A 16,755-nucleotide genomic window follows, 5' to 3' on the forward strand; every position below is an offset into this window, starting at 1 on the left:
ATTCATACATTGTGCTTATGGACACATTTTTAGCTTGTCCATCATTTTTGTTTCTGTTTGACCTCATGATCCATACTTAAGGGGAGATTTGAAAGAGGTGTTCAAAATCATGAAAGGTTTTGATAGAGTAAAGAAGGAGAAACTGTTTCTCGTGGCAGAAGGGTCGGTAACCAGAGGGCGCAGATTTAAGATGATCAGTGAAAGGGGCAGAGGCGACATGAGGAAACATTTTTTATGCAGCGAGTTGTTCTGATCTGGAATGCACTACCTGAAAGAGTGATGGAAGCAGATTCAATTGTAACTTTCAAAAGGGAATTGGATAAATACTCCAAGGGAAAAAATTTACAGGGCTATAGAGAAAGAGCAGGGGAATGGGACTAATTGGATAGCTCTTTCAAAGACCCGGCATAGGCACGGTGGGCCGAATGGCCTCCTCCTGTGCTGTACCTATTATGATACTTATTCTACAGTTTTGACATCACAAAAAAGAATTACATAGTGTTGGGACCACTGCTGTTTTTGATGTATATCAATGACCTGGACTTGGGTATACAGGGTATAATTTCAAAGTTTGCAGATGACATGCAATTCGGAAATGTAACAAACAGCGATGAGGATGGTGAAAGACTTCAGGAGAACATGGACAGACTGGTGAAATTGGCAGACACATGGCAGGTGAAATCTAACGTTGAGAAGTGTGAAGTGATTCATTTTGGTGGGAACAATGAGGAGAGGCAATATAAACTAAATGGTACAATTTTAAAGGGGGTGCAGGAATAGAGAGACCTGGAGGTGTATGTGCACAAGTCTTTGAAGGTGGCAGGACAAGTTGAAAAGACTCTTAAAAAGGGATACAGGATCCTTGGCTTTATGAATAGAGGCGTAGAGTACAAAAGCAAGGAAGTTATGCAAAACTTTTATAAAACACTGGCTAGGCCCCAGCTAGATTATTATGGCCAATTCCGGGCACCGCACTTTAGGAAGGATGTCAAGGCCTTAGAGAGGGTGCAGAGAAGATTTACTAGAATGGTACCAGGGATGAAAGAGGTGTAGAGACTGGAGAAACTGGGATTTTTCCCCTTGGAGGAGAGAAGGTTAAGGGGAGATTTGATAGAGGTGTTCAATATCATGAAGGGTTTTGATAGAGTAAATAAGGAGAAACTGTTTCCAGTGGCAGAAGGGTCGGTAGCTAGAGGACACAGATTTAAGGTAATTGGCAAAAGAACCAGAGGCGACATGAGGAAAAAAATATTTACGCAGCGAGTTGTTATGATCTGGAATTCACTGCTTGAAAGGGCGGTGGAAGGAGATTCAATAGTAATTTTCAAAAGGGAATTGGATAAATACTTGAAGGTAAAAATTTAGAGGGCTGTGGGGAAAGAGCAGGGGAGTGGGAGTAATTGAATAGTTCTTTCAAAAAGCCGGCACAGGCACGATGGGCTGAATGGCCTCCTTCTGTGCTGTATCATTCTATGATTCAATAAATTACATAGAATTTACAGAAACAGGCCATTCGTCTCAACTGATCTATGCCGGTGATTAAGCTCCACACGAACCTCCTCCCACTCCGCTTTACCTATACTCTATCAGCATATCCTTCTGTTTCCTTCTCCCTCATGTGTTTATCTAGCTTCCCCTTAAATGCATTTGTGCTATTCGCCTCAACCACTCCATGTGGTAGTGAGTTCCACATTCTAAAATAAAGAAGTTCCTCCTGAATTCCTTATTGGAGTTAAAAGCGACTATTTTATATTTATTTCCCTTAGTTTTGGACTCATTAAACTTATTAGTGAGTTGGAGTGGAAAAGTTAACTTCAACACTGAGAATGCAAGGAAGCTGGAGTGGTACATAGAATGCTGTATTTGGAACTGAGGCCATATCATTAAAGGAAATAGCAGAGGAGCAATGACCATAGATGGTGCAATAAAATAGAGAAGGGCAGAAAGAGGAGGCTGGAGGTGAAAGGTGGAACACCTAACAAATGGCAGGATATTTGTTTTGTATCTTTTTTCGAGACTGTAGAAAGGTGGCCGGGGTATTTAAGCGTCAGAAAGACTTAGGCTTTGGGTACACAGGGTATAATTTCAAAGTTTGCAGGTGACACAAAACTTGGAAATGTAGTAAACAATGTGGAGGATATTAACCGACTTTCAGGAGGACATAGACAGACTGGTGAAATGGGCGGACACATGGTAGATGAAATTTAACGCAGAGAAGTGTGAAGTGATACATTCTGGTAGGAAAAATGTGCAGAGGCAATCTAAACTAAATGGTACAATTCTAAAGAGGGTGCGGGAACAGAGAGACCTGGGGATGTATGTACACAAATCTTTGAAGGTGGCATGACAGGTTGAGAAGGCTGTTAAAAAAGGGATATGGGATCCTGGGCTTTATTAATAGAGGCATAGAGTACAAAAGCAAAGAAGTTATAAAACACTGGTTAGGCGTCATTGGAGTATTGTGTCCAATTCTGGGCACCACACTTTCGGAAGGATGTCAAGGCCTTAGAGAGGGTGCAGAGGAGATTTACTAGAATGGTACCAGGGATGAAAGACTTTAGTTATTTGGAGAGACTGGAGAAGCTGGGGTTGTTCTCCTTAGAATAGAGGAGGTTAAGGGGCGATTTGATAGAGGTGTTCAAAATCATGAAGGGTTTTGATAGAGTAAATAAGGAGAAACTGTTTCCAGTGGCAGGAGGGTCGGTAACCAGAGGACACAGATTTAAGGTGATTGGCAAAAGAGCCAGAGGCGACATGAGGAATCATTTCTTTACGCAGCGAGTTGTAATGATCTGGAATGCGCTGCCTGAAAGAGTGATGGAAGAAAATTCAATAGTAACTTTCAAAAGGGAATTGGATAAATACATGAAGGGAAAAAATTACAGGGCTATGGGAAAAGAGCTGGGGAATGGGACTAATTGGGTAGCTCTTTCAAAGAGCCGGCACAGGCATGATGTGCCAAATGGCCTCCTCCTATGCTGTACCTACTATGATATTATGATACTGTAATAGCTAAGAGATTGTTCAGGGAAAGAATTGCTTGTCTTTGGTCTCCGCCAAACTCTATTCTAACTCACACCAAGTCCCGTCCACCCATCACCACCAATGCTCGCTGACCTACATTGGCTCCAGGTGCTGCAACATCTCGATTTTAAAATTCTCATCCTTGTTTTCAAATCCCTCCATGACCTCGCCTCTCCCTATCTCTGTAACCTCCTCCAGCCCTACAACCCTCCGAGATCTCTGCGCTCCTCCAATTCTTGCCTCTTGCGCATCCCCAATTTCCATCACTCCACCATTGGCGGCCGTGCCTTCAGCTGCCTGGGCCCTAAGCCCTGGAATTCCCTCCCTAAACCTCTCCGCCTTTAAGACGCTCCTTTAAACCTACCTCTTTGATCGAACTTTCGGTCACCTGTCCTAATATCTCCTTAGGTGGCTCGGTGTCAAATTTTGTTTGATAATCGCTCCCGTGGGATGTTTTACTACGTTAAAGGCACTATATAAATGCAAGTTGTTGTTGTTCTTGCTTAGCTCAAAAGAGGAAGCCAAGCTTCTTGGAGCCAACTTTAGTTAAAGGATATGGGATTTCCATACAAGATCAGGGGAACAATGGGGCCAAGAATGACAAATGAATCAGTAAAAACAGAGTCCCACAATTGAATAATATAGCTAACAAGATTACCACCAAAACGGCCATTTCAAACAATACATTGGCCATCATGGATAAGCCCAGTACTTGCAGGTTGATGGATAATTTGACAGGTAACATCTTTTATCTTTAGACTGTAGATGTAAGAGCGACGGGATAACTGTTGGAATGGCTGGGGGAATCACCCATCTTAGGAATCGAATGAATGCAAGAAGGGGAGATGGACACATTTCATCCATTATATTCTGATTTCACTCTATGATATTGAAATGATTAGGGTTGCATTCCATCAAAAATGTTATGTTCAATTGAAAAGAAAAGGACATTCCAAAGTTCTTTACAGCCAATTAAGGGTTTTTGAAATGTAGTCACTGTTATAATGTAGAAAACACTGCGGCCAATTTGTGTACAGCTAGCTCCCACAAACAACAATGAGATACCAGTCAGATAATCTGTTTTTAGTGATGATGGTTGAGGGTTAAATATTGACCAGGTCACCAGGGAAACTCCCCTGCTCTTCTTTGAAATAGTGGCCGTGGGATCTTTTACACCCACCTGAGAGGTCAGACGGGGCCTCGGTTTAATCTCTCACCTGAAAGACAGCACCTCCGACAGTGCAGCACTCCCTCAGTGCTGCGCTGGGAGTGTCAGCCTAGATTACGTGCTCAAGACTCTGGAGTGGGACTTGAATCCATAGTCTTCATGACTCAGAGGTGAGAGTGCTACCCACTGAGCTATGACTGATACTTGAAACAATTTTATTGTGGTTTTTTTGGTTTTATTGTCCAGGAAATGGTTGAAATTGTAATGACGTGATGCCCATGGATATTAAAAGATGTATATCCATTGATATTCCTCCACAGCAGCATTATAATCAGATTATGCTTAAGGGTATATGTAAAACTGTGTGATGGTTCATGTGGCTTACAACATTTTTTGTTTTCTCAGAAATGTTGCATGTGTGGATGCAGGTAGAACCAGTGAAGTATAGTTCTGCTCCCAAGTTTCCAATTTAACTGTGACCAGGTGAGTCTCAAAGTTCATCTTAGGTTACTTACTGATGATTTTAAATTCACTGTTACATCAATGTTGTATGTACACTGGAGTCATTGATCTGAGAATGGTGGCTGTGGTTCGGTTTTCAGCCAGGCACTGCTCAGCTCTGGCTTGGGCGTAAGTTTGACTAGTTTAGAAGAGAGATACAGGCATGGGCAGAAGTCTATCCCAAAAATTAGAAATTAAAATAATTTGGAGATGGGAGAATCTCTGCTCTCTAAACATCTAAATTGAGGTCAGATATGTTTACAAAAGTACGCAAAGGATCCACTAGAACCCAGGGTACTTTTACAAACCAGCTTTGACAGCGTGCTGAATTTACAGTCCATGTGATGTGAAATCAAAGCAATTTGAGATTATCCCTCCAGGGAGTCAAGAGTCCGCTTTCCTCTGGAGTCAGTTGCAGATCTGATTACCATTTTATACATCTTTGGAATGAGGCGTTAAACCAAAATCCCGTCAGCCCTCTCGGGTAAATGTAGAAGACCTCATGGCACTATCCAAAGAAGAGCAGGGGAGTTCTCCCAGTGTCATGGCCAATATATATCCCCCAACCAACATCACTAAAGACAGATTATCTGGCCATTTATTTCATTGCTGTTTGTGGGACCTTGCTGTGTGCAAATTGACTGCTGTATTTCCCTACATTACAACAATGACTACACTTCAAAAGGCTATGAAGCCTTTGGGACGTCCTGAGGTCGTGAAAGGTGCTGTATAAATCCAAGCCCTTTCTTTTCACAATTTAGCAAAGCAATTTCTGATAAACTTGTAGTGTAAATTCATCCTACATTTAATAGATTGCTGACAAAGCAGAGGAAATATATTTGGTCCCCAAGAATGATTCATTTTCCACCCAGGTTATTTGAAATAACCTATGATAGTTCAACAGAAACTATTTTTTGTTTTAATTGTGACTAATAATGCATAATTGCAAAAAAAACTACATATAAGTACAAAGAAGTATGTTTTCCTTTTTCGCGAGGCAATGAAAAGTACCCAACTTTACCTTTAAACTTACATTCGGATAGATTGGTTTAAAACTGATGGGGGGGGGGGTGCAGAAACTGAGTCACGTGATGTACTCGGGCGCCACCCCTTCCGCCGTTCTTCACCCAGGTCCGCGCAAATGGTATAAAAAACCGGGCTGAAGTTACTATCTTTGCTTGTTATAGGAGTAATAGTGAACAATGTCAGGTAGAGGCAAAGGTGGTAAAGGACTTGGCAAAGGTGGAGCGAAGCGGCATCGCAAAGTGCTCCGAGATAACATCCAGGGTATCACTAAACCGGCTATTCGCCGCCTGGCTCGCCGCGGGGGTGTTAAACGCATCTCTGGTCTGATCTACGAAGAAGTCCGCGGAGTTTTGAAGGTTTTCCTCGAGAATGTCATCAGGGACTCGGTCACCTACACGGAACACGCCAAGCGTAAGACAGTAACGGCTATGGACGTGGTCTATGCGCTGAAACGCCAGGGACGCACCCTTTATGGGTTCGGTGGTTAAAGATAGCCGGAAAAAATACTGATTAACAAACCAAAGGTTCTTTTAAGAACCACCAAAATATCCTTCAAAAGATATGTAACTGGTTATTTTTTCATTTAACATTTTATAACTCATGGGTGGTTTGGAAAAGTATCGGATTTATTTACATTAGATTTTCTGCTCCACTCTTCAGTGCGCGATTTTCCGTCCATTAACCCTAATTGACAGAAAATTGCAGGTCGGCCAAGGCAAAAGCAGAGAACTAATGTAGGTTACACTATATAATTACATTTCATAATAGGATACCAGTGGGGGAAGGGGTTCACTTTAAACCTTAACTGGTGACAATGAAGGTGCTTGCCTGATGGTGTACATTATATTTACTGATTTAAGGATTAGTTTTCTGACAGTCCTGCGCTCATTCAATTATGGGCTGTGTGGCAGAAGTAGGTTCTTAAGATTTTGGGATCGGCTGTTGGGCACCAGCATTTCTCTGCGAGCTGGCCACGGTGACTGAGTGCTATGCTTTCAGCAGCAAATTGTCAAACTGGAAAGGACAAACTTAATAAACCACAACAGTACTGACTAGGAATTATAAATCCAAAGCTCCAAGATGGTAAGAGTGACTGGAAAAAACCTTATTTAAAGACACCTAAATGAGTATAGTTGGAATTACAGGCTTTTTTTATAGAACCAACACTGTAGACGTTGAACCGCATCGCTGACATTGCCATTTCGCTATTGAATCTAAGAAAATGCAACAAAAATGGAGTTGGGTATTGCAAGTAACAAGTGGAAATTTGAAGGTCAGTCCGGGCATATCAAAAGGAGACACATAACCCGAGCCCAACCAAGTCAGGTTTTCTAACATTCCTACAATGTAGGTTCCAACTCCCATTATAATCGATCGATTTGACTCGGCAATCTTCACCATGGAAATGGCTTTAACTGCAGAGGCTTGATGGTAGAAGCTAAACTTTAATATAATAAGGCCTTGCCCACCCTGAGGAGAGATCATTATTGACAGCTGCTATAACTTAAGATAACAATATAATGTGATAGTCATTTAAAATCCTTGACCACCAGGTGTATTTTGTTCTAATATGTATACTATTCTAAACCAGGGTAAAAGGTGACTGAGTTTATATCGAAGATTTCTACTTGCCTTTGCACTTTGGAAAATATCTTGCTTTATTTTTCAAGGGTTTTCCCCAAGTGTTAATGGGATATCGCTCAGTAAATTGGTTCCTACCATCAAGAATGCATTATGAATTTTGGCCTGGTGCACTAGCAAGACACGATAGAAGTGAGAGTAACTGCCCTTGACATCAAGGCAGCATTCGATGTACCAAGGAACCCTCAACAAACTGAGATCGGAGGGATCAAGGGGACAAGCCTTGAATGGATGGAGTCATATCTTATACAATGGCCTTCACCAATCATATCTCTATTTCAATCACCATAGCTCTCGGACATGACTGCAAATTCCTCAGGGCAGCATCCTTGGCCTGACCATCTTCAGCCCCGTTATCAATGACCTTTTCTTGACAAGGTCAGTAGTGAAACTGTTTGCTGACAATTCTCCAGTGATCAGTTCCATTCACAACCCCTCTGATAATGAAACAGCCCACAACTGCCTAAAGCAGGACCTGGGAAACAGCCAGGCTTGGGTTAACACGTGGAAGGTTAAATTTGTACCACACTAGTGCCAGGCAATGGCCATCCTTGACACACACAAAACCAAACACCTCGCTCTGAACTTCAAATGAACCACCATGGCCGAGTCCCCAACCATCAACATCCTGGGTTGTGGGGTGGGGGAATCACCATTGAGCAAAAGCTTAAGTGAACCAGCCACATCTACATTGTAGCTACAAGAGCACAGTAGACTCTCCACTATCTACATAGATCAAGTCAGTCTGGAGTTTAATAGAATACTCACCATTTGTTTGGATGGAGGTAGCTGAAGCAACACTCAAGAAGATCAACACCATCCAGGACATTGAAGTCCACATGCCTGGCTTCCATGGCAATGGACTTAATATTCACCACCTCCAACACTGGCACACAGTTGTCTGCAGTATGCACTATTTACTGCATGCACTGCATCAAATCACCAAGCTTACTTCGATGGTACCTGCCACCCTCTCAATCTCTGACACCAAGAAGGACAAAAGCACCAAAAACATGGGCACACCATTACCTCTAAGTTCCCCTCCAGGTCACACACTGCCCTCTCAGGTGGATGTAAAAGATCCCATGACACTATTTCGAAGACTAGCAGAAGAGTTCTCCCTCGGTGTCCTCGCCAATATTTATCCCTCAACTAACAACACTAAAAAACAAAGCATCTGGTCATTGTCACATTGCTGTTGGTGGGATCTTGCAAATTAGCTGCTGCATTTCCTATATTACAACAGTGACTACACTTCAAAAAGTACTTCATTTTCTGTAAAGGGTTTTGGGATGTCCTGAGGTCATGTAAAGGGCTTTGTAAATGCGATACTTTTTTTTCTTTACATATCGCCATTCCTTTGTTGCTGGATCAAAATGTTTGAATTTCTTGCCTAACACAAGAACTTCAAGAGTTTATGAAGGTGATCGAAGAATGGGCAATAAGTACAGCTTTGCTGGTATTATCGACATCCCAAGAACAATTGATTTAAAGTTTTTGTTGTTTCATGTTACACTTGAGAAAGTAGCAAGAAAGTTGCCTGATGGTATGTTCCAAATTAATCTACCGTGTCACTAATGTTAACGGTATTTCAATTGTTTAATGGTTTGGACTTCTTAAATACAAATTACTAATTCAAATGTCCTTACTTGCTGGTCTACTTAATTTCTTAAAGATATGTACTCTGCTATGTTGATGAAGGATATATTGTGAGCGAATTTCTATTTGTTGAAGTCAAGCTTGTAGCCAGTTATCTTTTGTATTTTCCTTTTCCTGATGTGACGCTGAAAGACGCCCTCGTAAGAACGGGATATGATGCTCGACTTGTCGATCAACAGTTCCGATGGGCCACAGCAAAGAATCGCATAGACCTCCTCAGAAGACGAACACGGGACGCAACCAACAGAGTACCCTTCGTCGTCCAGTACTTCCCCAGAGCGGAGAAACTACGCTATGTTCTCCGCAGCCTTCAACATGTCATCGATGACGATGAACACCTAGCTAAGGCCATCCCCACGCCTCCACTACTCGCCTTCAAACAGCCACCCAACCTCAAACAGACCATCGATCGCAGCAAATTACCCAGCTTTCAGGAGAACAGCGTCCACGACACCGCACAACCCTGCCACGGTAACCTCTGCAAGACATGCCAGATCATCAACACAGATACCACCATCACACAAGAGGACACCACCCACCAGGTACATGGTTCATACTCCTGTGACTCGGCCAATGTTGTCTACCTCATACGTTGCAGGAAAGGATGCCCTGGAGCATGGTACATTGGCGAGACCATGCAGACACTGCGACAACGGATGAACGGACACCGCGCAACAATCGCCAGACAGGAGGGTTCCCTCCCAGTCGGGGAACACTTTAGCAGTCAAGGACATTCAGCCTCCGATCTTCGGGTAAGCGTTCTCCAAGGCGGCCTTCGAGACACATGACAACGCAAAATCGTCGAGCAGAAATTGATAGCCAAGTTCCGCACCCATGAGGACGGCCTCAACCGGGATCTTGGGTTCATGTCACGCTACACGTAACCCCACCAGCAGGGAGAAAAAAAAAGTTATCTTTTTAATACAACGGGACATTCTCTCTCTCTCTCTCTCTCTCTGCCTTTCGGGTCTCTTTCTCTCTCTGGCTTTGTAATCTGACCCATTGTGTATTCAGTACTGTTTTCCGTGGCTAACCTGTCTGAACACCAACGACACCTTTGATTGGTGTGAGCGTGTCCCAGCCTAATATAAGATATGCGATTTGAGAACCTTTCACTCACTCACCTGGCGAAGGAGATAATCTCCGAAAGCTTGTGATTTTAAAATAAAACTGTTGGACTATAACCTGGTGTTGTAAGATTCCTTACATCATTTCCAATCAGCAGTGGGAAACATTTGGTTCAATGTCAACAATGTCAGTAATCACCTAACCCGGAGCATGAGATGACCTTACATTGAATTACATAGAATATATAGTACAGAAATAGGCCATTCGGCCCAACTGATCCATGCAATGTTTATGCTTCATGCGAGCCTCCTCCCTCCCTACTTCATCTAATCCTTTTTCCCTCATGTGTTTATCTAGCTTTCCCTTAAAGGCATCTATGCTATTCGCCTCAACTACACCTTGTGGGAGCGAGTTCCAATTTCTAACCACTCTCTGGGTGAAGAAGTTTCTCCTGAACTCCTTAGTAGATTTATTAGAGACTGTCTTATATTTATGGCCCCTAGATTTGGTCTCCCCCACAAGTGTAAACATTATCTCTATGTCTAACCTATCAAACCCTTTAATTATCTTATAAAGACCCCTATCAGGTCACTGCTCAGCCTTCTCTTTTTTAGAGAAAAGATCCCCAGCCTGTTCAGTCTTTCCTGATAGTTGGAACCTTTCAGTTCTGGTGGCAGAACACAAATTCAGTGGCGGTCTTCTGGTTTTCATATTTATGTTCAGTGCAGCTGATAAACTTTTGTTTACATTTGCTGCTTATCTCCAGTTATCCGGATTATTGCTACTTTGAAAAGACAAGTTGACCGTTTAACCCCATATTCTCTCTCCAGTTGCATGCTGATCTGTTGTATATTTCCAGTATTTTCTGTCTCAATTTTTGCTTTCTTTTTGATACCTGAGGCGATTCCCTATCTTTGTTGCACATTATCCCTTCAACCTTCTTGAGAAACACCTCATTATCTTTGGTGTCAGCTAACCACTACTGCTCGATCTACCTCGCCCTTTCCTTTACTGCCTACTTGACCGAGGTGTCCGATATTAAACTAATCCTCAATGGTACAGGCCTTCAATTTTTGTGCGACGTCCGGGAACATTTGACTAGCAAGCAAATGTTGAAACATCACTCTTCCCGCACTCAGCTTCCAAGGGTCCTGAAATTTCAAACAATTGATTCAGAAAAATGACCAAGAAAAACAATGCAGTATAACTTCAGGTTCAAATCGCACTTTTCATTAATTAAATTTAAACTATCTCAATAGGTTGGCTCTGTGCTCAATTGTCAAAAAAAAAATCCAAATTTTAAGAATTGACCCATTTCACGCCGGAGTACGTTTGAAGATAACGAAAAGGTTTATTTCGACGTGATTGTCAATCAATTCTCTTGTAGCAGTGCCCAATATTCCAGATCTTTTATAAGAAAATCCCCACATTAAGATTATTTCTATTGTCTGTGGACATCTTCACTGACTAGGGGGTTGCAAATGAACTATTGGAAGAATCAATATCCGAGTTGCAACCAAGTACGGACCATAAATTATAATTTATTTTAATTATTGGTTTTAATTATGTTATTGGGACGTCCTGAGGTCGTGAAAGGCGCTATGTAAATTCAACTCTTTTTCTTTTTAACAATGTTCCCAAGTAAATGCTGAATACATTTCGTCACATAAAAGTGATGCGGTTATAGGTTCATTAATAATTAGACACAACCGACAAAATGTGATACAGTTCAAGTGAAAATCGGTGAAGAGTGAGTGGTGGGGACATTATTCGATGTCTTTAGCTTCTTTTATTGGAAATCTGTGAGTGGCTCTGAAAAGAGCCTTTTGTGTTCAGATGGTTTGCCGCTCCTGTCCCGTCTACCTCCTCTTCGGGGCCCGTCGCTTACGTCCCACGGCCTTGGATACTGCGGGACGTTTGGCCGCTTTCCCCTTCCGGGGGCTCTTGACCGCCGGCAACTTTTTGGCGGCTTTTCGCTTCTTGGCGGGTTTGTGGGCAAGTTTGGCTTCCGCCGCCGCTCTCTTCTGGGCCGGTTTCTTGGCTCGTCGTTTCCTCTTGGCGCCTCCTTTGGTCCAGTCCTCGACCTCCTCCTCCTCCTCCTCCTTCTCTTGGTTCAGAAGAACGGAGGCCGAGGACGGACCGGGGCCGGCGCCGGATTCCACCGGGGAGCCCTTGTTGGGCAGGGCACTGGCCGACTGGTTGGGCCGAACGCCGCTCTTCTCCACCTCGTAGCCGGAGGCCGAGATGATCTTCTTCACGGCGCCCAGTTTGGCAGCCTGGCGCTCCTTGGTGGCGGCCACCGCCTCCAGGATCTGCTCGGCCACCGCGGTGGCGCCTTTCTGCGGCCGGTAAGCGGCCTTCTTCTTGGCGGCTCCCGGGGGCACGGCCGGGGCAGCGGCGACGACAGCGGCAGCATCGGGAGGAGTGGGTGCGGAGACATCGGCTTTCGCAGGGACGATATCGGCCATTGAGCAAAGTCCAAGCTCATGGACGTCGCGCAAAGATGTGGCGGAGCCGCGGCGGCGACATTTTATATAAGGGCGAAAGGCGGACGAGGTAGAGTCAAGCTCCCGCTAGGCCACGCCCCCAGCCCTGGGTTATTTATTCTCTGTCTGTCTTCATTTCCAACAACGTTCACCTGAGGAAGGAGGAAGCCTCCGAAAGCTTGTGAATTTAAAATAAAATTGCTGGACTATAACTTGGTGTTGTAAAATTGTTTACAAAACACAGCGCACACAACGCTACAGCGTAGCACCATATGTTGCTATAAAGAGCCATAAAGAATGCAAACAAATTACTGGGGTTCATTTCTAGAGAAACAGAATTTTAAAATGGCAGGCAGGACATGTTAAATTTTATCCGGGCACAGGCACGATGGGCCGAACGGCCTCCTTCTGTATTGTATCATTCTATGAAAATGAGGTCTGATTTGCTGCTCATCACTTATCCTGAAATTGTACAATGTCTCTCGTTTCAAAGGGCAAAAATTCCTGCTTTAGTATCAAACTAATTATGATTCTTAATCAGCCCCTAAGTATAACGAAAAAAAATCAAAATACTGCAGGTGCTGGAAATCTGAAATTTAAAACGAAAAATAAATAAATGCTGAAAACACTCAACGGGTCAGGCAGCATCTGCGGGGAGAGAAACAGAGTTAAGGTTTCAGATCGATGACTGAGATCTGACCTGAGACGTTAACATCATGTTTCTCTCTCCACAGATGTTGCCTGACCTGCTAAGTGTTTCCAGCATTTTCTGATTTTGAGCTAAATATAAGCTCGGTAACTCACTCAGCAATTGGTGTGGGTCTCGTAAACTAACCCACTGATTTAAAATGTCATTCATTTATTTGTTTTATATGTATTCCAGAAGTGTAACGGTAAGCGAATCATTGGCAGTCCATTTGCTGCAGAATGAAAGTGGCAATATATGTTTTCATTCCAATGTTCCAATTTTAAAGGCCTTGTAACTATTGGCACAATAACACAATTAACACGTAATAAAAGGTTGAATTTGCATATTGAAATCCGGACAGTTGATGACACAATATCAAGTGAAAAGGAAATACAGGGCTACTAGTTCCAGAATCACAATAAGGAAATGATAGGAGGTTTGGAATGGTAGGCAAGAGAAACCAATGGTATTCTTCGCTAAACATCACATTATAGTAGTGGCATCACGTCAGTTGGACAATAGGCAATATTCAATGCGCTTCACAAACCGCATTTGCAGTGTTTCTATCCAAATATGCATCGCTTTACAAAGTGATAGAATTCCTCTCCTCGTTATTTTTAACCTTTAAATACATCAAGGGTTACCCCAACCATGTCTACTTCTTGAGTGAGAAACTCCAGTTCTGATCTTTTTATATATTATTATAAACGATTAACAATCTGGATCAGAACGTTTCTACAATAGTGAAGTGCCTTAATGTTACTTAAATACATTATTTTTTCACCGGTCACAAGTATTCATAATGAACACTTCGAATTTATATGTAAACTAGCAGATGCCCCGTGGCATTGCTCAGATTCTACAATTGCTGAACAGTATCCTTATCAAGATTATGAGCAACAGAGATCTCAGGAACATAAGAACATAAGAAATAGGAGCAGGAGTAGGTCATACGGTCCCTCGAATCAGATCATGGCTGATCTTTGACCTCAACTCCACTTTTCCGTCCTATCCCCATATCCTTTGATTCCACTAAAGTCCAAAAATCTATCAATCTCAGCCTTGAATATATTCAATGAATCAGCACCCTCAGCCCTCTGGGGTAGAAGATTCACAATCCTCTGCGTTAAGAAGTTCATCCTCATCTCAGTCTTGAATGGCCGTCCCCTTATCCTGCGACAATGCCCCCTAGTTCTAGACTCTCTAGCCAGAGGAAACAGTTTCTCAGCATCTACCCTGACAAGCCCCCTCAGAATCTTCTATGTTTCAACGAGGTCACCTCTCATTCTTCTAAACTCCAGAGAGTATAGGTCCATTCTACTCAATGAGTCAGGGGGGAACGTTTGTGTATTGCAGAGATGCCATCAAGGCCCTGATATACAGTGATTGAATGAGTCAAGGTGGAGAACTTGGAGTTAGATTGCTGCTATGTAGCGCTGCTTGGCAGAAGTAATGGAGCTTAGCTGCACGGTGTGCTCTTGCACTTTGACAGCACAGGTTTGGAGGTCCTGTGGTTTGATAGTGGAGCTGCTGGAATTTGGCAGCTTGAGCATACTTTGCTATGACATTACTGTTAGGGGAGGAGCCTGTGGTTCAGTGAAATTGTGGAGGGGGAGCCTGGAATTTGGCTGAACTAGTGGGCAGAATGTGGGGCTCAGCTGAGTTGCCGGTGTCTGTCGGCAGTGAGGGGAGGAGGAATGCATGGGCCTGATATCAGGGTTGGAGTTGGGGATGAGGTAGTGGGATCCCAGTTCTAGTTGTACTGCTTTGTAACTTTATGAGGTCTCTGCAAACATTAAAATTGGTGTCTTTAAGATTGGGTCCCAGACATGTATCCACAAATCTATCTCCCTCTATCCGCCTCTCTTTTTCTCTGCCAACATCCCTGTCCCTCTCTATGATGCATAGGTGTCAGTAATTAGAAGGTTTAAATTTTCTTACTATCGATAAACATAGGTGATAATCAAAAATAATTAGAGGCTTTGTTTGTTTTTGAAATGCAATTCATATTTTTAAAACTCAAATTAAGATGAGGAAGGACTCTCTCTTAGCTTAATGTGCTGCTTGAATTTGAACACCAACTAAACCTGCAACAAGTGTGGCATCAGTTTAGTCTGACATACTCTCCTTCTATCTCTCTCTTTCTATCTTTCTTGCTCACCCACACACACTCTATAAAATCATTATAAATTGTATGCATATAAAGCTTTTGAAACTTTTCCTCTAGCTTTTCTTCAAATCGTTTTGAAAAGCAACCAAATAGATTTAGTTGGAAACTGCGAAGGAAGTATTCTTTCATTTAACTAGTTTAAATGCTATTGATGCATCTTGGAAGACTGTGCACATGGTTCATCCTCAGACTGCAAGGTCTTCCTTTGGTTAACAGTCACCAACCTGAATAAAGATATCAATTCCAGGCCAAGCTTTCGGGACAAGCTAAGGCTTTGAAATACATACTTTAAGGTATTAAAAGACACAAACAAAGCAGTGGATAAATCTAATCTTGGTATTGTGAGGTTTGTGAGCCTTATCTTTTTTTAACCATTTGGTTCAAAACCTTATTTTGGATGTGAAAAAAAACTAGTGGATTTTTTTTCCTCAAAAAGGTAGGCAGATGGAGTTAAGATCTAATTGAATGGTGGAACAGGCACGAGGAGCTAAATGGTCTCCTCCTGTTCCTAAAAGCCCTTTGAGTGATTCGAATGGTTCACCAACAAACCATGACAGTGAGATTTAGAGATTCAGTGAGATTTAGAGATTCTACAATTGCTGAATAATATCCTTATCAAGATTGTGAGCAACAGAGACCTCAGGAACATAAGAACAAAAGAAATAAGAGCAGGAGTAGGCCATACCTCCGCTCGAGCCTGCTCCGTCATTCAATAAGATCATGGCTGATCTTTTACCTCAACTCCACTTTTCCGTCCTATCCCCGGAGCCCTTGATTCCTTTAGTATCCAAAAATCTCAGTTTTGAATATACTCAATGAATGAGCATCCTCAGCCCTCTGGGCTAGAGAATTCCAAGGATTCATAAACCTCTGAGTGAAGAATTCTTTCCTCATCTCAATCCTAAATGGCCGATCCCTTATCCTGAGTCTATGACCCCTAGTTCTGCCTCTCAGCATCTACCCTGTCAACCCCTCTAAGAATTTTATACGTTTCAATGAGATCACCTCTCATTCGTCTAAATTCCAGAGAATATAGGCCCATTCCACTCAATCTCTGCTCATAGGACAACCCTCTCATCCCAGGAATCAATCTAGTGAACATAACGATTCTCCACTGGCCACATCTGTCCATTAGAATTGGTGCCATCAATCCTTTCCTAATCTCAACAGGAGCATTCCACTTAAACAAACACCTCCAATTTTATAATCGCCTGAATTTGTATGTATTTTATCTCCTACCCCCTCCCCGCCATTGTATTTAAGTCACTATTGTTACTATAACTGATAGTACTAATAAGCTCATTGAAAGATTTAAAGCTTTTAA

The 16,755-nt window shown here is 42.6% G+C and overlaps 2 protein-coding genes across 2 annotated transcripts; one reads left to right on the forward strand and one right to left on the reverse strand.

The window, feature by feature from the left end:
* The first annotated feature begins 5,889 nt into the window (after positions 1–5,889).
* LOC137304907 (histone H4-like) lies at positions 5,890–6,265 on the forward strand. Its single transcript, XM_067973696.1, has one exon. The coding sequence runs from the start codon at positions 5,896–5,898 to the stop codon at positions 6,205–6,207; it is 312 nt and encodes a 103-aa protein (XP_067829797.1). The 5' UTR covers positions 5,890–5,895; the 3' UTR covers positions 6,208–6,265.
* A 5,158-nt stretch (positions 6,266–11,423) lies between these two features.
* Positions 11,424–12,657, reverse strand: LOC137304908 (histone H1-like). The gene has a single exon (XM_067973697.1). It carries the CDS (start codon positions 12,553–12,555, stop codon positions 11,947–11,949), a length of 609 nt encoding a protein of 202 aa, XP_067829798.1. The 5' UTR covers positions 12,556–12,657; the 3' UTR covers positions 11,424–11,946.
* Positions 12,658–16,755: the final 4,098 nt, after the last annotated feature.

This window comes from Heptranchias perlo, chromosome 39 (assembly GCF_035084215.1).
Source record: "Heptranchias perlo isolate sHepPer1 chromosome 39, sHepPer1.hap1, whole genome shotgun sequence".
NCBI classification, from domain to species: Eukaryota; Metazoa; Chordata; class Chondrichthyes; order Hexanchiformes; family Hexanchidae; genus Heptranchias; species Heptranchias perlo.